General features: G+C 33.6%; 4 protein-coding genes across 6 annotated transcripts in view; 2 read left to right on the forward strand and 2 right to left on the reverse strand.

The window, feature by feature from the left end:
• Nucleotides 1-22,029, reverse strand: part of LOC143431430 (uncharacterized) — a 90,494-nt gene that overhangs the window by 12,601 nt on the left and 55,864 nt on the right. The gene's annotated exons all lie outside the window — the stretch shown is intronic.
• On the forward strand, nt 524-3,673 carry LOC143431529 (ribosomal protein S6 kinase beta-1). Of its 3 annotated transcripts, XM_076908340.1 has the most exons (13): nt 528-651; nt 740-836; nt 925-965; nt 1,103-1,277; nt 1,365-1,448; nt 1,512-1,645; nt 1,834-1,896; nt 1,979-2,107; nt 2,242-2,332; nt 2,429-2,545; nt 2,611-2,742; nt 2,805-2,912; nt 3,001-3,673. In XM_076908340.1, exons 2-13 carry the CDS (start codon nt 741-743, stop codon nt 3,196-3,198), a joined length of 1,368 nt encoding a protein of 455 aa, XP_076764455.1. In that variant the 5' UTR covers nt 528-651; nt 740; the 3' UTR covers nt 3,199-3,673. The 3 variants fall into 3 exon arrangements, with proteins under 3 accessions (XP_076764452.1, XP_076764453.1, XP_076764455.1); XM_076908338.1 differs by having other exon boundaries at nt 526-651; nt 740-965; XM_076908337.1 differs by having other exon boundaries at nt 524-965.
• LOC143431459 (corepressor interacting with RBPJ 1) lies at nt 6,894-8,756 on the reverse strand. Its single transcript, XM_076908219.1, has 6 exons — nt 8,670-8,756; nt 8,494-8,588; nt 8,164-8,414; nt 7,940-8,066; nt 7,576-7,707; nt 6,894-7,498 (listed from the first exon to the last, which is right to left on the reverse strand). Exons 1-6 carry the CDS (start codon nt 8,739-8,741, stop codon nt 6,976-6,978), a joined length of 1,200 nt encoding a protein of 399 aa, XP_076764334.1. The 5' UTR covers nt 8,742-8,756; the 3' UTR covers nt 6,894-6,975.
• On the forward strand, nt 9,401-20,992 carry Prp8 (pre-mRNA processing factor 8). The gene is made up of 30 exons (XM_076908518.1): nt 9,401-9,494; nt 10,154-10,400; nt 10,482-10,650; nt 10,717-10,881; nt 11,200-11,415; nt 11,733-12,071; nt 12,333-12,438; nt 12,536-13,064; nt 13,161-13,387; nt 13,489-13,815; nt 13,906-14,112; nt 14,193-14,483; nt 14,568-14,948; nt 15,036-15,274; nt 15,386-15,532; nt 15,666-16,230; nt 16,356-16,682; nt 16,757-16,926; nt 17,065-17,212; nt 17,330-17,619; nt 17,716-17,907; nt 17,991-18,185; nt 18,270-18,441; nt 18,511-18,798; nt 18,926-19,119; nt 19,207-19,588; nt 19,686-19,889; nt 19,980-20,104; nt 20,202-20,356; nt 20,461-20,992. The coding sequence occupies exons 2-30, from the start codon at nt 10,181-10,183 to the stop codon at nt 20,613-20,615; spliced, it is 7,125 nt and encodes a 2,374-aa protein (XP_076764633.1). The 5' UTR covers nt 9,401-9,494; nt 10,154-10,180; the 3' UTR covers nt 20,616-20,992.

Raw genomic sequence — 22,029 nt, forward strand, 5'->3', positions numbered from 1 at the left:
GTTTTCAGTTGCGATATGCGTTTAAAACATCGATCCCTGTATATAAAATATTATATATAACAGAAAGAAAGAAATGCTGTTGGCATTTTGTTAGAATTTCATTCTTTTACGATCGGTCAGGTTTGACACGACTAGTAGAAAATGATGGAAATGTCTCGGAAAAAACCGACAATATTTAGGGTACCCCGAAAGGTACCTCGATAAGAACGTTAAAGATCCCGAGTAGGAGTTTCGCCTCCGTAGAAATACTCTGTGATATAATACGATACAGATTACCTGTGTTGCTAGAGAAGATTGTTTGTAGTAGATATATGTTTATTTCATGCTAGATCTGAGGTGGCATTCATGTTAGACTGTAGCCTGTGTTTAGAGTATGTACATATGTATGTACATATATATGTACAGGCTTATTTCATTTCGTATTTCTTTTCCGATATTTTTCACACTTTTTTCAAACCGTTTTAGCAGAAAATCGAGAAAGTAGAAAAAGACAGAGAAGAGCAACCCGTTGTCGTGTCGTGACATATAATTTAATATATATACTTTTTAATCCACGTTTGTGTATAGACAGTTTAATCTATCCGCCAGAAAATCGGTGCGAATCACGCAAATAAAGGAAAGTATAACATATCATCGCGTTCACGCATATACGTAGCTATCTACGTTATTCAAACGCATTACGATCAATTAAAGTTATCAATAAGAAAAGATTTTAAATGTGATTATATATTGCGAAAAGAATGGCTGGAGTTTTTGACATAGAATTACACGAAGGTGATTCTATAAATCAAGACGAGTCAGACCAGTCAGACGATGATATCGTCGAAAGTAGAGAAGTTCGTTTCTTGTCATACTTTTGATGGATTTTTTGAATCATTCTTTCCAGATCACTTATGCGTTTCGTTTCTTTTTTTTTGCCTTCAGGATGAGTACAATCACACTACAAGTGTAAATAGCATATTGCAGTAAGTGTTGGAACTTTTAAATGATATCGAATCAAACTATCATCAATTATATATTAAATTATGTGTATAGTTGCGAGTATCTTTCTTGATCTTGAAAACAAGACAGAGAGACAAAACCGAAAATTAATCTTTTATAGATCTGACAATTTAGAAAGAGTACAGTTATCGGAAGAAAATGTCAACGCGGGTCAAGAAAAAACCGGTCCCCAAGACTTTGAGCTATGTAAAATTTTAGGAGAAGGTGGATATGGGAAAGTTTTTCAAGTAAAAAAAGTAACTGGAAAAGACAAAGGCAGTATCTTTGCTATGAAGGTAAATATTTTTACGCTCGCACGTGCATATACAAAGTGCAGTACACAAGTGCATATACAGTTCTTTTCCTTTTTCTTATCTCTACAGGTATTAAGAAAAGCGTCCATTATACGAAATCAGAAGGACACAGCGCACACAAAGGCAGAAAGAAATATTTTGGAAGCAGTGAAGGTAAATAGTATGTTTCATAGATAAATACTAATGTAACATTTCGATGCTTTATTCTTATTCCAGCATCCATTTATTGTAAACTTAATGTATGCATTCCAAACTGGTGGTAAATTATATTTAATTTTGGAATATCTATGCGGCGGAGAGCTGTTTACATATTTAGATAGAGAGGGCATTATCTTGGAAGATACGGCTTGGTAAATTAATCGTTTTTTTTTTTTTTTAAATAACACTGGTTGATACATGATAATAACAATAACAAACGTATTTACTATATGACATACATATAGTACTGTTTATATAGCACTGTTTGCATGTACATTTTCTTTTTTATATAAATTAACAATTTGAGATCATGTATGATATCATATTTTTGTATTTATAGTTTTTATTTGTCCGAGATTATACTTGCACTGCAACATCTTCATAATCAAGGTATCATATACAGGTACAATGTTCTTAGCTGTTAATGCTGGTATTCAAGATTTGGATAGCAGCGTATATATCTAAATAAATTTATCGTTTTCCAGAGATTTAAAGCCGGAAAATATTTTATTAGATGGCGAGGGCCATGTTAAATTAACAGATTTTGGTCTGTGCAAAGAACATATAGAAGAAGGCACAGTAACGCATACATTTTGTGGAACTATAGAGTACATGTGAGTAGGTAGCTTTTATTATACTAATCCAAACCTATATGGAATTAATTAAATTCGAATCGAAATAAATCAAAATAATTTTACTTTATTTCGATTGTATGGATTAGAATTTCTGTAATTGTTACTTGATACAGGGCACCGGAGATCCTAACGAGAAGTGGACATGGGAAAGCGGTTGATTGGTGGAGTTTAGGTGCCTTGATGTTTGATATGCTCACTGGAATGGTACAAGTATATTGTATAATTAAAAAATGAAATCTTCCTTAAAATATGAAAATCGTCCGGTATATAATTTAATTGCCATACATTGCTTGTTTATAGCCGCCATTTATAGGAGATGATAGAAGAAAAACAATCGAGAAAATTTTACGGGGAAAGTTAAGTCTACCATTATATCTGACACCGGATGCGAAAGACTTAATACAAAAATTATTAAAGGTATTTTATCTGAAATTGTCTTTATCGTATTCTCTATACAAGTATATTTTGCTCTTCGATTACAGAGGCAAGTATCTCAAAGACTAGGATCTGGACCCGATGATGCAGAACAGATTATAAATCATAATTTTTTTAAACATATTAATTGGCAGGATGTGATTTCACGGAAACTGGAGCCTCCTTTTAAACCGTCAATAGTAAGCATCTTTGAAATAAACGTATTATGCTTTAAAATAATAAATTTTTAAATATTTTTCAGAAAAGTGCCGACGACACGTCACAGTTTGATGAACAATTCACGGCGACTGTACCAGTCGATTCCCCGGTTGAAAGTACTTTAAGTGAATCCGCTAATATGATCTTTCAAGTAGGTATAAGAGACTGTAGAAATGTACTACCGTTCAAACTTGTCATTGCAATCTAATAAAATTCGCTTAAAACTAAATTGCTCGCAGGGTTTTACATATGTAGCACCTAGTGTGTTGGAGGAAATGTGTGCGCAACCAAGGGTTGTAAACGCTAGAAGTCCACGTAAAGGCCTTTTAAATACAGAATTTAGTGGGAACCTGCACAGTTTGCCAGCAAGATCACCCGATACTCACCTTCGTACAGCATCTCATTTTAGTCACCAGCATAGGTATTTTCAACCTTGATGTATAACTCGTCACTGCGAGAAGCACAAATACATTTATACAATATATATTTGTTATATAAATTCAACAATATTATTAGATAATTTCTTGTCAAAAATGTACGTTTCTATTCTTGAATTGTTATTTTTCAATTTTTAGGCACATTGTAGGCTCAAATAATATGGAAGATACAGAAATGACCGATATAGGTCCGCTTTTTAATTTCTAAGCAATGCTTAACAAATAAATTTAACTTGATATAGAGAAAGATATGAAACTAACGTGTATAGATCAACTGTGAAATCATTTTCTAACAAGTATTGTATACATATGGTATACGTGTAAATGCAGACGAAAATATTGGATCTTCCATTTGAACAAAATATTTGCAATATCATGTCACAGCTTACTTTATTCATGTTTTGTCAGGCCAACAGTTACATTAAATTAACTAATTGAATGTAATCTGTTTACATGCGCGTGCGCACGTGTGTGTATATTTTGCAAATCTAATCGGTAAAAGAAAAGTTACGCTTATAGAGCAGTGGTACTGCTTGCGTATAAATTATATGTAGGCCTCGAACTGCTCTAATGTGACTGATAATTGTTTGCGGTATAAGTAAAATGGTAAAAATATATGCTTTTTTGTTATGTAAATACATATAAATTCACAACAATAGAAAGAATATTCCGTTTAAAGATTAGGATGCTGTATTATCTAATAATATCTAATTGTGCAGGATATATTTTTGACGATATAATAACTAATATTATCTTTTATTATTGTTGCAACAACCAATTTAATTGGTCAAAATGTAACGCTAAATTGCTTTGATTCTTTCGTCTACAACAACATAAAAGTATGATGTGACAATGGTTCTATATACATGATGTGATACGCGACGTGCAACTTTTTATGATGATTCGTATCAAAACATGCTTGCTTTCTTATATCTATATTATATATCGTATTATTTTATCTAGAACCACCATGCATTTATATTAATATGGAAGGAATTAGAACAATCAAGTGTAGATATATTCAGCGAAAAATAGAAGTTTATAGTTAGCACATGTGACGATATTAACAAATTCATTTCAGTTTTGGAAGAATATTTATGCAAACGTCTCTCTCTCTCTCTCTCTCTCTCTCTCTCTCTCTTTCTATAAAATAGCAGAGCATTGGTATTTTTTTAACGTTAAATACTACGTCGCGTTTATATAAATTATGTTAATAATCCGGTGTTAAACATCGAATGCAGCTATGTTAAATAAGATTGGAACATCTTGAACTAAGTAAAATCAATAATTTTTAATTTAGAATTTTCCCTTGCGTGTAAAGATCCTGTTCTCGTAATATAGTAAAGAGTTAATTATTTTTAATTAATAACACTGTATCAATAAAAATATAAAGAGGAAGAAAGAGAGGGGCAACAAACAAATTGCGTTGCAAAAACAAATAAAAATTTTATTTATGTTTATGTTGTGTAGTAGAGTTGGAGAAAAATTATAAACTGATATTTTTCGTTATTCAATAGTAATTTTGCCTGTAAAATAGGTGAGTCGCAAGTGCCAGCGTCTCTTAAGAAGTAAAAGAGGAAGATTCACATTTGGTGTCGTATGTAATATTCCGTTTTAGGGATTAAGATTTTAAAAATATATTTTAAAATAAGAAGGTATATATATATATACATATAAAAAAGATAAAATCGGAATCAATTAATACTACTTTATATAATCGTTGATAAGATTTAATGGTTTCTTCTCTGTGGTTTCTTTTTAAGTTTTGTTCGTTCGATTATTCAAAACAAATGTATATGTAAAAGGTGGCCAAATTTGTAACACGTCTTTATATGTCTCCTCTCATCAGCTATGTACAACTATTTAGAGGATAGTGGTACACCTACATCGTATCTATAACGCCTTGTTAAATTACAATTTATTACTATTTCTAGTAACTTACAAATGCAAATTCTGCTTTCTACGTGTAATCATTGTAAATGTAATAATTACACAGAAAAAGATTCAAACTGCCCAAGTGTTCACAGCTCTTTCAGCTGAATAGTATTAAATTTTACATAGAAAAACATATGCACGTTTAAATATGCTCACGTGTACAGAGTAATAAGTATGTAAAATTTTTGTTAATAGTTAATTATGTTATGATAGTAAAATATTAATAGTATATCTAAGAGAAAAATTGATATCTTGTAAGATAAATATACAGAGATACGAAACTGTTTCCTTGCATTTTTAAATATAGAATACAGACAATGGCTCATTTCGGTATTTTTTAGTAACAAAGTTAGTTTATACAGTATCGAGCAATACGTTGTTAAACGTGTATACATAAACGTTCAAAAACACTAAATTAATTTAAATTATACACGTGTAGTGACAACTTTAAACGTTTATAATTGTAGTAGAGTCTCTTGTATCTGAATGTTCTATTAGTTAATCGTAGTGTCTCCTAGCAACACATCTCTTCTCTTGTTGCAAATATATAATAGTTACAATGTTGATTAATTTTTTTAATATAGCAGCCGAAAAAAATGTAAAATATAATGTAAATACCTAAACGAACTGTCAATTTCTCCGACTTTAATGTAAACAGATTGTTTGATTGGTAAAAATGTAATTATTCTATTATTACAAAATTCGTTTATTTTCTTAATTATATATACGTCCTCCTATTAAATATGTCAAATGTGGGAGACCACTATACAAAGAAGGAAATATTGAAATACTTAACGCATGGTATTCAGATTTTGCACTGATAATTGTTTATCCATTATATACATAGTATTGTTTTTAGTATACGTAGATGTTTTAATATTACATCACTTTTCATGTATCTATATAATCGCGTTATTACAGTACAAGTTCGGTTTATGCATGCAATTATACAATTATGGATTATTGATAAAATTTAATAAAAGTTAAAACAAGGATTTTATTAATACTTGCTTAATGTCAGTGTAAAGTATATATCAATGAAACTTGAATCAATTGTAACTACTTACAGATGGCATAATACAAGTTTCATCATACCACTAACATATTTGCAATTTTTAACAAGTGAAATGTATTCATACATATACATCTGAAAACTATGTTAATAAAATTAAGAAAATTGATAGGTTACAAAAGATGAGTACGTAGCTACGAGTTAACATAGATATGAACGCAAGCACTATTTTTACATATAACTTACTTTATATTAATACTTAACTCAAATGCCTTTTTAATTATAATATCTCTATATGGTATTCTATATTCTAGACTAATCTCTGCATCATAGTTACGTTATCTGTTGCGTACATTATCAAATTTAAAGATTGAAAAACTTGTACATATCATTTTAGTCATTTTCTAATTTTGTTGATACACTATTAATACTCATCTCTCTCTCTCTCTCTCTCTCTCTCTCTCTCTCTCTCTCTCTCCCTCTCTCTCTCGCTCTAGTACTGATTAGACATTGAAAATATACATAAGCATTTAAATAGTTTGATTAATAATTGTATTGATGAAATCTAATCGTTAAAAGATTTTATTACATATTTTCAATTCATATTAAATTGTCTAGTCGGTATAAGAATTACCTCACTATATCGTATTTTATATTATATAAATATAAAATACCTAGATGCGCATCGTATATTATGCGCTTGTATATGCTTTGTGATTTGTACGAGTAAATAGTAGATATAATGTGCACAACGCTCCTCGTTACCTTCCAACAAGATGAATTATTGTTATTTTATACTTTTAATACGCAATCAAAGAATTTAATTAATCTTAAGATCGTCTTGTTCTTTTCCTATTTTGATTTTTATCAGTTGTATCCTCGCTAAATTTTGTGTGTTTTCTTTTCCTCCGATTATCAGAGTGTTTACTTTCTTTTGCATCTTTTTCATGAAATTTCTCTCTGTATTGTATAGATTTTCTTTCATGTCTAAAGTCACATCCTCCTTTCCGATTATCTATTCGGTTATACTTACTTTTACGATAATTCAAAGCATTATCGTTTTGAAGAGAATCTGTTTCTTCTATTTTCTTCCTCTTCTTTTTTAATTTTTCTGACTCATAATTATTCGATATTTTATTAACATTGTTATTGCTAATACTAGTACTAGTAGTTGAAGTACTGCTACTTGTGCTGCCGTTGCTGACATTACTAGTGCTACTGCTGGAAGTACTGTCTGAATCGGTATCTGAATTTCGGGTACTTCTTTTGCGTTTACTCTCTCTCTCCTTTCGTTTCCTTTTCAATTTCTTCTTTTCCTTCTTTTTGGCCTTCTTTTCAAGTTGTTGCAATTTCCTGAAATTATTGATTTTCAAATTAATTTTTTTTGCATGTACTAATAATTAAGACAATACGAAAAGTACAAGAAATACTTTAATAATTTCTTCTTATCTTTCTTAGAAAGGGTTTTCAGAAACGAAATTTCAGATTGTTCTTCACCGTCTGATACCATAAGATGTTCGTGTTCAGGAACTCGTAAATGTTGTTGAGCGCTAAGAGCAGATCTGTAAAACAGATCGGAAAATATATTAGTAAAGAGATTAAACAGAAAAAAAGATTATCCAGTTTCACTGGAAGTTTATAGTTACCTGCGAAAGTAGATACTATTTTGAAAAATGTTTCAGGCAAAGAATTTATTTCGGTTTGAAAGAGATTCATAGGTTTCAGAACTTTTTTTTTTTTTTACAATGTACATAGCGCAATAATTTTTTTTTAGACATTAAAGTTTAAGCTTACTTTTTTAGCGCCAATCCGTCTTCCCTCATTTGTTGAACTAGCGTTAAAGCGTCTGGAGTTGAGGCTGTTTGCGAACTATTTGCCATGACTACACTCATTGCTTGACTATACAGAGGACACTCTTTATCTGTAATCGGGTAATTCGTGATTAAACACGGACCTCTTTACACGTACGAAATATTTGATTTTATCACTCCTTAATATTATATTTATTAGACACAAACCTGTGTTTATATGTCCCCACTTGTGGCATTTAATACAACGGACGTTACGTACTTGAATACCAAAAGGTTGATCTCTTATTTCGCTATCCCCTTTACAGTAGCTTTCTCTTGGCGCATTGTATTTGCGTTGCCATTCGAATTTATACTCTGGTTCGTTGTCTTCTTTTTCTCTTTCCTTTTTCGCTCCTGGTGGTGGTTCGTACATAAAATTAACGCTCAGCTTGTCCTTGCTTTCTTTGCTCAACAAGGCTCTGCGGGTAATAAAGTAAGTAAGTAAATTTTTTAAAAATATCCTCATAAAGCTTATCTAAAAATAGTCGTTTAACTTACTTGTTATTATGCAGATCTTGTTCTTTTTCATATTGGACACGTAATTCCTCTTGCTTTTTCTTATAAGCCTCCGCTTGCTGTTCGGCCATCCATACCTTTGAACAAAGAAGTTAAAAATATTGTAAATTTATTCCTTATATATGCGTCTGATAATAACCTCGAAAAAGTGTACATACCCGCTTCAAATTATCTCGAGATGCTGGATGAAAAAACTTTTTGCACATGTAATTATTAAATCCTTTCCCCATTTTTGACTATCAAATTTAATAAAACTGCACCTCTTATTGTAATATTTTGTTAATAGTTGTAATATTTATTTATGCACCGATACGCGTACACACATAATACGTATACAAACATTCTATGTATAGTACCAACGAATGGTTCGCAATTAAATCCCTATGAGGTGGGGGATTTTTTACGCAAAATTTACGCAAAAGGCGATTAATTAAACGGAAGAAGAAAAAGTTTCACGAAATATTTATAATATTTATATATTTCTTAAGAATCTCCTAACGAATCCTAAAGAATCTCCAACTAAAACTATTAACAGCTAAAACTACTGTTTTAACACTAGCCAATGCCAATGCCAATGCCAATCGAGGCATATTAAGCAACGTCATTATAGACGAGTGTTTCGTCTATAATATTTTCATGATCACATCTATGGTGGTATATACGGAGACGGTTCCGGTCTTTCTCCGAATGAAATTTTTTCTCTGCGTATTTGTAACGTAAGTAGCGATAAATTTCCTCGTTACAAACATTCCCATTAGTGTTTCACTAATTTTTATTAAGTATTTTTCCCTTTTTCTCATTCTGTTACACAACAAACAGTAATAAAGATTTAGTAACAAACAGTAATAATAGAAAAATATTGGCAACGTTGCGAAGAAGGACTACGCAGAGAATTTCATGAAATGGGAATATGAACGTTAAAGGTTCCAACAGCAATTTCCCTCGCTCCTGCAAATCTATTCAGTCCAAGTATTGATACTGTAGTAAGTAAAGATTGATCGACGAGATCGGTGCTTTCGTTGCTCAATTCACTTGTTAAGTAGAATAGATTTAGATAGTTTTATGTTATGTACAGGCCAATGTAGCCGTTCGAGAAACAGTAGCGTCGCTTTATTCGCTTTCCTCTAAGACTTCCTACTATATAAGCGTATAGTCAGCGTACGTAGAAAACATTTTAAGAGTAGAAATTAAATTTATTTTAGAGTCATATAACTGTTTATTTTTCGTATATGTATATATATTCTATATATATATTAGACTTACATTCAGTAAGTCGAACAATTATTTATTATTTTCTTTTATATTCTTTTATATTTATTTTCTTTAAATGTAGCTACATGTGGCTACATTTTTATATTAACCCTTTGATTTAAAAGCATACATTTTTTCAAAGTTATAAACTCCTCCATTTTTGGGAATTACATATACTATTTATTTCTGAAAATTTTAACGAAAATTTGGAGGCTTTTGAGGCGACTTTTGAAATAATTACGTCTTTAATTCGGGGCAATCCTGATAAACCTATCTCACCTATCTCACCCTCTCTCGCATCGACCGCAAAGGGTTAAAATGAAGAATGCGAAGAAACGAGAATATAAGATCGATGTATCGAGATCGTTGATTTGATTGTTTTTTATTCTAGTCGATTAAAATAAACACATCGAGAGAGATGTCGATACCACCATATTTATTGGGTCCAAACCCCTGGGCCACCATGATGGCTCAACAACAAGCGCACGCTCAGCTAGCTGCAGCTCAGGCTCATGCTCAAGCAGCTGCACAGGCGCAAGCTGCACATCACGCTCATATGCAGGCAATAGCTGGACCGCCGTTACCGCAAATATCTAAACAGCCAGAAGTTCTGTCAGAGGATAAGCTTCAAGAGAAAGGTACTAAAATGTTAATAATTTGATTATAAAGTATGTTTGCGGTTTATAAATATGCATGTATATGTACGCATGTAATTTCAGCCCAAAAATGGCAACAGCTTCAGTCAAAGAGATTCGCAGAAAAAAGAAAGTTTGGATTTGTGGACGCTCAGAAAGAAGATATGCCACCTGAACACATAAGAAAGATTATCAGAGATCACGGAGATATGAGCAGCCGTAAATATAGACACGATAAACGTGTTTATTTGGGGTAAGAGGAGAAAGTAAAAAAATACGCGAGCTAAATAATTCTACAACTTTAATTATTCTGTTTTAGAGCATTAAAGTATATGCCTCACGCAGTAATGAAACTTTTAGAGAATATGCCTATGCCTTGGGAACAAATTCGAGACGTAAAGGTTCTGTATCATATTACGGGTGCAATTACATTTGTAAATGAAATCCCTTGGGTTATAGAACCTGTGTATATTGCTCAATGGGGGTAAGTTAAAAAGATCATTTCAGATCTATATATGAAATAACGTTTCTTCACTTGTCGCACAGTTTATTTCTGACCGAAACTTAATTTTTTTACCCATATTCATTCGTGATTTAATTAAATTTTTGTACCGAATTTTTTCGAAGAAAAAATGCGTCAAATATAATAACGAGTTTATCGTAATTCCCTATTTCCATTTAATTTTCTCATATAGTTTCACTTCTTTTACTTATTATTCTTTACATTACTAATTTACATAGATTTTGTATATAGTTTATTATCCTATTTTTTTTGTTCTTACTCGTGTTCCCCTTCGTGTAGAACGATGTGGATCATGATGCGAAGGGAGAAACGGGATCGTAGACATTTTAAGAGAATGAGATTTCCACCCTTCGACGATGAGGAACCTCCATTAGATTATGCGGACAATGTTTTAGACGTAGAACCTCTGGAAGCTATTCAGATAGAGCTTGATTCGGAGGAAGACGAATCTGTAGCGTCTTGGTTTTATGAGCATAAACCACTTGTTGGTACAAAGTAAGTTATATAACTTATATTAAAGTCGCTGGAACCGATTACAAAGGTTTTTATTAGTTTTGTTTACGTTGATCTTTTGTGTAATAAAATTTATAAAGTACCATTACTCCGTGATGAAACGCGTGGGGGTCCTGAAATCAACTAACATGTGAGTTGATGGCTATTGTGTAATTCGGCAGTTTTATCCGAGATAAATACTACGTGTTACCATTAGCTGGAGAAAACGCTATACTGAATTCCATCTTGGTATATCGCAACATAAATATATATATATATTATTTAACAGACAATTATTTAAATCATTAATAACGTTACAGGCATGTTAATGGATCTACTTATCGAAGATGGAACCTAACTTTACCGCAGATGGCGACTTTGTATCGTTTGGCAAATCAGTTATTAACAGATTTGGTGGATCAGAACTTTTTTTACCTCTTCGACCCAAAATCATTTTTTACTGCAAAAGCGCTAAATATGGCTATACCAGGTGGGCCAAAATTTGAACCATTAGTGAAGGATTCGAATGCCGCTGATGAAGATTGGAACGAGTTTAACGATATTAATAAAATTATCATTAGACAACCTATAAGGACAGAATATCGCATCGCGTTCCCCTATTTATACAATAACATGCCACATTTTGTACATTTATCATGGTAGGTACTACTTTCAATTCTTACTTTCAATTCAATACTTTAATGTATTCCACGCAAGTTTTAAGACTTGTCGATGATTAATATATTAGAGTCTTACTAGCAGTGTGGTAGATTACCGGTGATTGTTATTCGTGTCCTTTGTAAAGTATAAAAGGCAACCGCTGAAATCACCTACAGCGCTTATAAAATTTTGTTAAACATGCAATTTTAATTGACAATATCCGACAATCATTTTCTAACGATGTTCTCGAATAATTTCAGGTATCACGCACCAAATGTTGTTTATATAAAAACTGAAGATCCTGATTTACCCGCGTTTTATTTCGATCCTTTAATTAATCCTATTTCTCATAGAAATTCTCTGAAGGTAAAGATTTTATTATGGATTTTATTATGGCAGGAATCCATGTAGAAGCATAATATATAGAACAGAACATGATACATTATATTTTTTTTTTTGGTAGACCATGGAACCACAAATTGACGACGACGAAGATTTTGTGCTTCCCGAAGAAGTACAGCCTTTTCTTCAAGAAACACCGTTGTACACCGACAATACTGCGAATGGGATAGCTTTATTATGGGCACCGAGACCATTTAATACCCGTTCTGGCAGAACAAGGAGAGCGATTGATATTCCTTTGGTGAAATCTTGGTACAGGGAACATTGTCCACCCGGGCAACCTGTTAAAGTTCGAGTTAGCTATCAAAAGTTATTGAAGTACTTTGTGTTAAATGCGTTGAAGCACAGGCACCCCAAACCACAAAAGAAACGTTATTTGTTTCGATCGTTTAAATCGACAAAGTTTTTCCAAACTACCACGATAGACTGGGTTGAAGCTGGCCTACAAGTATGTCGACAGGGATACAATATGTTGAATTTATTAATTCACCGAAAAAACTTGAATTATCTTCATTTGGATTATAATTTTAACTTGAAACCGGTTAAAACTTTAACGACAAAAGAGAGAAAGAAATCTAGATTTGGAAACGGTGGGTAAACTGTGGTAAACAGTTAGTAGGTTTTTTTTTAGGACAATTTTGCATTATTTCGTTATTCTATTTCTTTCGTATATCTTTTATTTTCAGCTTTTCATCTGTGTCGTGAGATTCTGCGTTTAACGAAATTAATAATCGATTCTCACGTACAGTACCGTTTGAATAATGTTGATGCGTTTCAACTGGCTGATGGGTTACAATACATTTTCGCACATGTTGGCCAATTGACTGGAATGTACCGTTATAAATATAAATTGATGCGACAAATCAGGATGTGCAAGGATTTGAAACATTTGATTTACTACCGCTTTAACACGGTACGTGAACGGGTTTTAAAGCATGTGTTTACCAAAACTACTCTGCTACGTCTTTTTTAATCTGATCGTGTCATTTTCATGGTACATGGACATACGCGCAGGGTCCTGTTGGAAAAGGTCCTGGTTGCGGATTCTGGGCACCCGGCTGGAGAGTGTGGCTATTCTTTATGAGAGGAATTACTCCGTTACTGGAGAGATGGTTAGGGAATTTATTGTCCAGGCAATTTGAAGGTCGTCATTCGAAAGGTGTCGCGAAAACTGTGACGAAGCAACGAGTAGAATCGCATTTTGATCTTGAACTAAGGGCATCTGTTATGCACGATATCGTGGATATGATGCCAGAGGGAATTAAACAAAATAAAGCCCGGACGATACTTCAACATCTTAGTGAAGCATGGAGGTGTTGGAAGGCAAACATTCCTTGGAAGGTTTGTGTGCCAGCTATATTTATTTATTTATTAAGCGTATGTGTAATTTTCAATTTTAAAGTCTTCCGCACTGTTCACTTTCTGCCGCAGGTGCCTGGATTACCAATACCGATCGAAAATATGATTCTTCGTTACGTTAAAATGAAGGCGGATTGGTGGACGAACACTGCTCATTATAACCGAGAACGTATTAGACGCGGAGCAACCGTAGATAAAACTGTTTGTAAGAAAAATCTAGGACGTCTCACGCGACTCTATCTTAAAGCTGAACAAGAACGACAACATAATTATTTAAAGGTACAGAGGAAGAATTGATATTATTTATGATATCAATTGCCTTTATTAACCAAATATCGTTTATTATTGTCTCGACGTAGGATGGTCCGTACATTTCACCGGAGGAAGCGGTAGCTATATATACGACAACTGTACATTGGTTGGAATCAAGAAGATTCGCGCCTATACCTTTTCCACCGTTGTCTTACAAGCATGACACCAAGCTTCTAATATTGGCTCTGGAACGATTGAAGGAAGCGTATAGCGTCAAGTCGAGGTTAAACCAAAGTCAACGCGAAGAACTCGGTTTAATAGAACAAGCGTACGACAATCCGCATGAAGCGCTGTCCAGAATCAAACGTCACCTTTTAACGCAGAGAGCGTTCAAAGAGGTGGACAAATAATTTTCTTCTATTTTCCGAATCGCTTTAATAAACCATTTCATATATCCTTTATATCTCTATCCCCCCCCACAGGTGGGAATAGAATTTATGGATCTTTATAGTCATCTGATTCCTGTCTATGACGTTGAGCCACTTGAAAAAATTACGGACGCTTATTTGGACCAATATCTATGGTACGAAGCGGACAAGCGAAGATTGTTCCCACCATGGGTTAAACCTTCGGATACCGAACCACCTCCTCTGTTGGTATACAAGTGGTGCCAGGGTATTAATAATCTACAAGATGTTTGGGATGTTAGCGAAGGAGAGTGCAATGTTTTACTGGAATCAAAGTTTGAAAAATTGTACGAAAAGATCGATTTAACGTTATTAAACAGACTTCTTCGATTAATTGTCGATCATAATATAGCGGATTACATGACTGCCAAGAATAACGTTGTCATTAATTATAAGGTACTTATCCTTTTTATATCCTACCTACATATGAATCGATGAAAGGAATATATAAAGGAATTAGTAATTAGGTTAGTAATTATTTAGGACATGAACCATACAAACAGTTACGGAATAATTAGAGGATTACAATTTGCGTCATTTATTGCACAATATTATGGTCTAGTATTGGATCTGTTGGTTCTTGGATTACAACGAGCCAGTGAAATGGCTGGTCCCCCTCAAATGCCAAACGATTTCTTGACCTTCCAAGATGTAGCCTCGGAAACGGCACATCCGATTAGATTGTACTGCAGATACGTGGACAGAATACATCTGTTTCTAAGGTAACAATTTAATCGTAATAATATTTGTAAGGCGATATTCCTCTAAGCAGCTCTATCTATAGTTTAAGTTATTACTAGTAGAAGTTTTATTCGTCTATTCTATGTTAATAGATTTTCTGCGGATGAAGCGAGAGATCTGATTCAGAGATACTTGACGGAGCATCCGGACCCTAATAACGAAAATATCGTTGGTTATAATAATAAAAAATGCTGGCCTCGAGATGCGCGAATGCGTCTTATGAAGCATGACGTAAATTTGTAGGTATAAGTATAAAGTTGATAACAAGTAATTATAGTTGATAGATCGTTAGGGTTTATTTGTTTTCTCTCCTTCCCTTTTCCCTCGGTTTTCCTCCTATGTACATTGATTGAAAATATATGTAATTTTCAGGGGACGAGCTGTATTTTGGGATATTAAAAATCGTTTACCCCGTTCCACAACTACGATACAGTGGGAAAATAGTTTTGTTAGCGTATACAGTAAGGATAATCCTAATTTGTTATTCAACATGAGTGGATTCGAGTGCAGAATTTTACCAAAATGTAGAACTACGCACGAAGAATTCACACACAGGGATGGCGTTTGGAACTTGCAAAACGAAATTACAAAAGAGAGGACCGCTCAGTGTTTTTTGAGGGTCGACGATGAAAGTCTGCAGCGATTTCACAATAGAGTTAGACAAATTCTTATGGCTTCCGGATCTACAACTTTCACCAAGATCGTTAACAAATGGAATACAGCTTTGATCGGGTTGATGACGTATTTCCGCGAAGCTGTGGTGAACACGCAGGAGCTTTTAGATTTATTGGTTAAATGCGAGAATAAAATTCAAACGCGTATCAAGATTGGTCTTAATTCTAAAATGCCTTCGCGATTTCCACCGGTTGTATTTTACACACCGAAAGAATTAGGTGGGCTTGGGATGCTTTCAATGGGACATGTACTTATACCTCAGGTAAGCTGCCAGTACATTATGAAAATAATCGATTAATTTTGTTAGCTGTTCGTTTCAATTCAATCTTCTTTCTGGCTAAAGTCCAAAGATACAAGTAACATTTTTCATGTTGACATTCTTTTTAGTCGGATTTGAGATGGTCGAAGCAAACTGACGTGGGCATCACACATTTCCGTTCTGGCATGAGTCACGATGAAGATCAACTGATCCCAAATTTATATCGATACATTCAACCGTGGGAATCCGAGTTTATAGATTCGCAACGAGTATGGGCAGAATATGCGTTGAAGCGACAAGAAGCCAATGCGCAAAATCGTAGGCTTACTTTAGAAGATCTCGAAGACAGCTGGGATCGTGGTATACCTAGAATAAATACGTTATTCCAAAAAGACAGGCACACTCTTGCCTATGATAAGGGGTGGAGAATACGCACAGAATTTAAGCAGTATCAGGTACGCGTACATCTTGATCGCAATATGCATTTCTATATACATTTCATTCATCGATAAATACGTATGAACTTTAGGTGTTGAAACAAAATCCCTTCTGGTGGACTCATCAACGTCACGATGGTAAATTATGGAATTTAAATAATTATAGAACGGACATGATACAGGCCCTTGGCGGTGTAGAGGGTATTTTAGAGCATACGCTTTTCAAGGGAACGTATTTCCCAACATGGGAAGGTCTTTTCTGGTAAAACATTTTCATTTCATGCCTTTATTATAATACATACACTATTTCGTACTATTCCGTGATTTATAAGTATTTACCATCATTTTATTAGCTTATATTAACAACGCATATATCTTATTGCCTTTTCTTTTTGTTTAGGGAAAAAGCATCCGGATTCGAAGAATCTATGAAATATAAAAAGTTGACTAATGCTCAAAGATCTGGTTTGAATCAAATTCCAAATCGGCGATTTACCTTATGGTGGTCACCAACTATTAACAGAGCAAACGTATACGTTGGTTTTCAGGTACAGTGAATAATCTCAAATTAAACTAATCAGTTGTAATTAACTGTAATTATTGAAAGCCATTTTTCAATTTGAGGCGTATAAGTGAATAAAGTGGTTTCGTTTGTTCGTTATTAGGTACAATTGGATTTAACAGGGATATTTATGCACGGTAAAATTCCCACATTGAAAATTTCGCTGATTCAAATATTTCGTGCGCATCTGTGGCAAAAAGTCCACGAATCAATTGTAATGGATCTCTGTCAAGTTTTTGATCAAGAATTAGATGCACTGGAAATCGAAACTGTTCAAAAGGAGACCATCCATCCTAGGAAGTCGTACAAAATGAACTCCTCTTGTGCCGACATTTTACTTTTCTCTGCGTACAAGTGGAATGTCTCTAGACCGTCCTTGCTTGCAGACTCAAAGCGAGTAGTCATATTGTCTATTTTTAATATAAATATAACTATTATAGTTACGTATGTACGTGTTCATTAAATAACGCAAATTGTTCCTCTAAATAGAGATCTTATGGATAATACCACCACGCAAAAATATTGGATCGACGTACAACTTAGGTGGGGAGATTATGATTCTCATGATATTGAAAGATATGCTAGAGCTAAATTCTTAGATTATACAACGGATAATATGTCTATTTATCCGTCGCCAACAGGATTGCTAATCGCCATTGATTTGGCTTATAATTTGCATAGGTAAGTTCAAATTTATATCGCGTACACGTATGTATACGGTCATCGTTTATATATATTTCATGATATAATTTTTTGTTTACTAGCGCGTATGGTAATTGGTTCCCGGGATGTAAACCTCTTATACAACAAGCGATGGCAAAAATAATGAAGGCTAATCCAGCTTTGTACGTGTTGCGAGAACGCATTAGGAAGGCCTTACAATTGTATTCATCAGAACCTACAGAACCGTACTTATCCTCGCAAAATTACGGAGAACTCTTTTCAAATCAAATCATTTGGTATTTCTTATGTTTTTTCTTGCATGTCTTTCCTTCTTTCGAATATAGGAATGAGAATTTTTAACCGGCTAAATGTTGAATTAGGTTCGTTGATGACACCAATGTCTATCGTGTCACTATTCATAAAACGTTCGAGGGTAATTTAACTACAAAACCCATAAACGGAGCAATCTTTATTTTTAATCCCCGGACGGGTCAATTATTTTTAAAGATTATCCATACCTCCGTATGGGCTGGCCAGAAGCGTCTGGGTCAAGTAAGTAGTAGTAATGTTTACACACGAATGCAAACGTATAATTAATATTATGTTGTGTCAACATGTCAGTTGGCAAAATGGAAAACTGCCGAAGAAGTAGCTGCGCTAATTCGATCTTTACCAGTTGAAGAACAACCTAAGCAAATCATAGTGACCAGAAAAGGAATGTTAGATCCTCTAGAAGTACATTTACTTGACTTTCCTAACATTGTTATCAAAGGATCAGAGCTTCAGTTACCGTTTCAAGCTTGTTTAAAGGTTGAAAAGTTTGGCGATTTGATATTAAAAGCAACGGAACCTCAAATGGTCTTATTCAACTTGTACGATGATTGGTTGAAAACTATTTCCTCGTATACAGTAATTATCATTCGTTTTTCCTTTCTCCGTTAATAAACATTATACTGACAACATTATTAACAGAGTACTAAAATGTAAATGGACACATTTCTTTTTCTTTTCTTTTTTTTTTTTTTTTTTTTTATAGGCATTTTCACGTTTGATTCTTATTCTCCGTGCATTACATGTGAACACCGAAAGAACAAAAGTTGTTTTGAAACCTGACAAGACAACCATCACGGAACCGCATCATATATGGCCTTCTTTAACCGACGATGAATGGATTAAGGTTGAAGTTCAATTAAAAGATTTAATTTTGGCCGATTATGGTAAAAAGAATAAGTACGTAAGATGAAGGTTGTTTTTCGGTCGTTCGTTTCTAGTTATCGCATAGAGCAGCATGTAAAATAGAACTGTTCTTGTTCGCAGCGTGAATGTCGCGTCGCTAACGCAATCAGAAATACGAGATATTATTCTGGGTATGGAAATTAGCGCACCCTCCGCGCAACGTCAACAAATTGCTGAAATAGAAAAGCAAACGAAAGAACAGTCACAACTTACGGCAACAACAACACGCACAGTGAATAAACATGGAGATGAAATTATAACAGCTACAACTTCGAACTACGAAACGCAAACATTTAGTTCAAAGACTGAATGGCGTGTAAGAGCAATTTCTGCTACTAATTTGCATCTTCGAACCAATCATATATACGTATCGTCTGATGACATTAAGGAGACCGGTTACACGTATATTTTACCGAAAAACGTTCTCAAAAAATTCGTCACTATTTCAGATTTGCGGGCGCAGGTACGATTTTCTTAAAAAATATATAATTTCATGAAGGTATACAAAAAATATAATTGATATTTTTGCTGTTTTTTCCGGTTTTTTTTCTTCATACAAGATTGCGGGATATTTATATGGAATTAGCCCACCAGATAATCCACAAGTGAAGGAAATAAGATGTATAGTTATGGCTCCGCAATGGGGAACTCATCAAACGGTTCATTTGCCTAACCCGTTACCGGATCATCAGTATTTGAAAGAAATGGAGCCTCTCGGTTGGATCCACACTCAACCTAACGAGCTGCCACAACTGTCTCCGCAGGTTCGTAATATTTTCGATCTTATTGTGCTTCCTATTATGCCTTTCTATGTTTTTTTATGGAATATATATGTATTTATACGTATTTGTCAGGATATATCTACGCATGCTCGGATAATGGCAGAGAATCCAATTTGGGATGGAGAAAAGACTATTGTTATTACTTGTAGTTTCACACCAGGATCTTGTTCCCTTACGGCATATAAATTAACACCTAGGTTTGTATTAATATCGCTCACTGTTACACGTTGCACACTATTAAGCGTGTTACTATTTGATTATTTCAATTGATCAAATTTTATACTTACTTTGTAGCGGCTTCGAATGGGGAAAACAAAACACCGATAAAGGAAACAATCCCAAAGGTTATCTACCGAGTCATTATGAGAAGGTGCAAATGTTATTGTCTGATCGTTTTCTTGGCTTCTTCATGGTTCCAAGTCAAGGATCTTGGAACTACAACTTTATGGGTAAGGCATTATATGTGTGTGCGTGCGTGCGTGTGTATTTATTTATTGACAGTTAAACATTAAAATACACATAATGTAATTGTTACTTCGCTTAACGATCGCAGGCGTCAGACACGATCCAACTATGAAATACGAACTGCAACTGGCGAATCCAAAAGAATTCTACCATGAGATTCATAGACCAGCCCATTTCTTAAATTTCTCCAGTTTAGAGGATGGGGAAGGTGTTGGAGCCGATAGAGAAGATGTATTTGCTTAAGCTAAAGGAAAGGAAAGAAGAGACTGAGAAGCAAACAGCTGATGTTACATATTTCTTTCTAATGCCATTTCTACTCTCTTTTTTTTAAAGAAATTAAATAGTTCGTTTGGAAATTGTTCCTTTACGATTAAAATGAAATGGTAAAGGAAGAATGTTCTTGGACATTTGCACGTTTAATGCAAATATACTTTTGATTATTAATCTTTAATTAATAAGTTGCATCACTGTAATATCCTTAAGTATTAATTACTTTGTACTATATATTTTAATGTTCTATTAGAATAATATGTATGTATAATTTGTTTAACTAGATACATGTAAGAAAAATGTACAAAATTTGCATATATTTAATTTCGATAAAGATGGTAAATAATATACATTTTGAGATACATGACCATACACTTTTGTTACCTTTTAGCTTATACTAAACCGGGAGTGTTTAATTAAATTCATTGTAATAAATAACATTTTCTCATTTCTTTAGAGCACGATTGAAATAACAAATTAATGAAATTGACATCGAAACAAAGTTACAATATGTGTCTTCGTTTTAAATGCTGTCCGCTTTTTCATTCCATAATAGACGAAGAAAGTTTCCAGTTTGTTTATTATTTAAATGCATGTAGTAACCTCGATATCGGCATGAAAAATATTAACTTTTCAATGTTTTTCAATTTTGGAAGAAAGCAGCATCTCGAGGTGATAAATCGGGACTATACAAGCGATAAAGATAGCGGAAAATATAGATTTGAAGCTACTTACAGTTAATGACGTTTATCGCGGTGCAAAAGGTACTTAGAATGCCTTTATATGGGAAATTGAAATTACAGACAATTTAAACTATCGAATACAGATTAACAGAAGTTATTACTCTCTTACTGATGCCACATTATAAAAGATTTAATTGTTAATCGGTACTCGAAGAATTCTACAAAATTTTATAATATTGAACGATGGGAATAACAATATTTTTTATTAGAACTTATATAGATTGTGAAATGGTAATGTACGATGACTATGATAGAATAATTTCAATTAATTCGTATAATTGTATTGTATAAATTCAAATGTAAAGTGAAAATAAGAAATGGAATAACGATGACTAGGTATATTCGTTGATGAAATTTCATGCTCGATAATATAATATTTTGATCACGCGTAGAGGAAATCTCTTGAATTCCGACGCCTTATGCGATTTAACGTAAACGCAGTAGAAATTATGACACTAGATGGCAGATACTCTATACATACACATGCCAATTGTGTGCTTGCCTTCTAACATTTATCCAATAATACCCAGACAACGCTAACGTATCCGGTCACAGATGGCTACGGAAGTGGCAACGCGGTGCCCGGTATGGTGCCGACATCATCTTGCTGTATGTTGTCAGGGGTATTTGAGTAATAACAAAAA

Source organism: Xylocopa sonorina, chromosome 18, assembly GCF_050948175.1.
Source record: "Xylocopa sonorina isolate GNS202 chromosome 18, iyXylSono1_principal, whole genome shotgun sequence".
NCBI classification, from domain to species: Eukaryota; Metazoa; Arthropoda; class Insecta; order Hymenoptera; family Apidae; genus Xylocopa; species Xylocopa sonorina.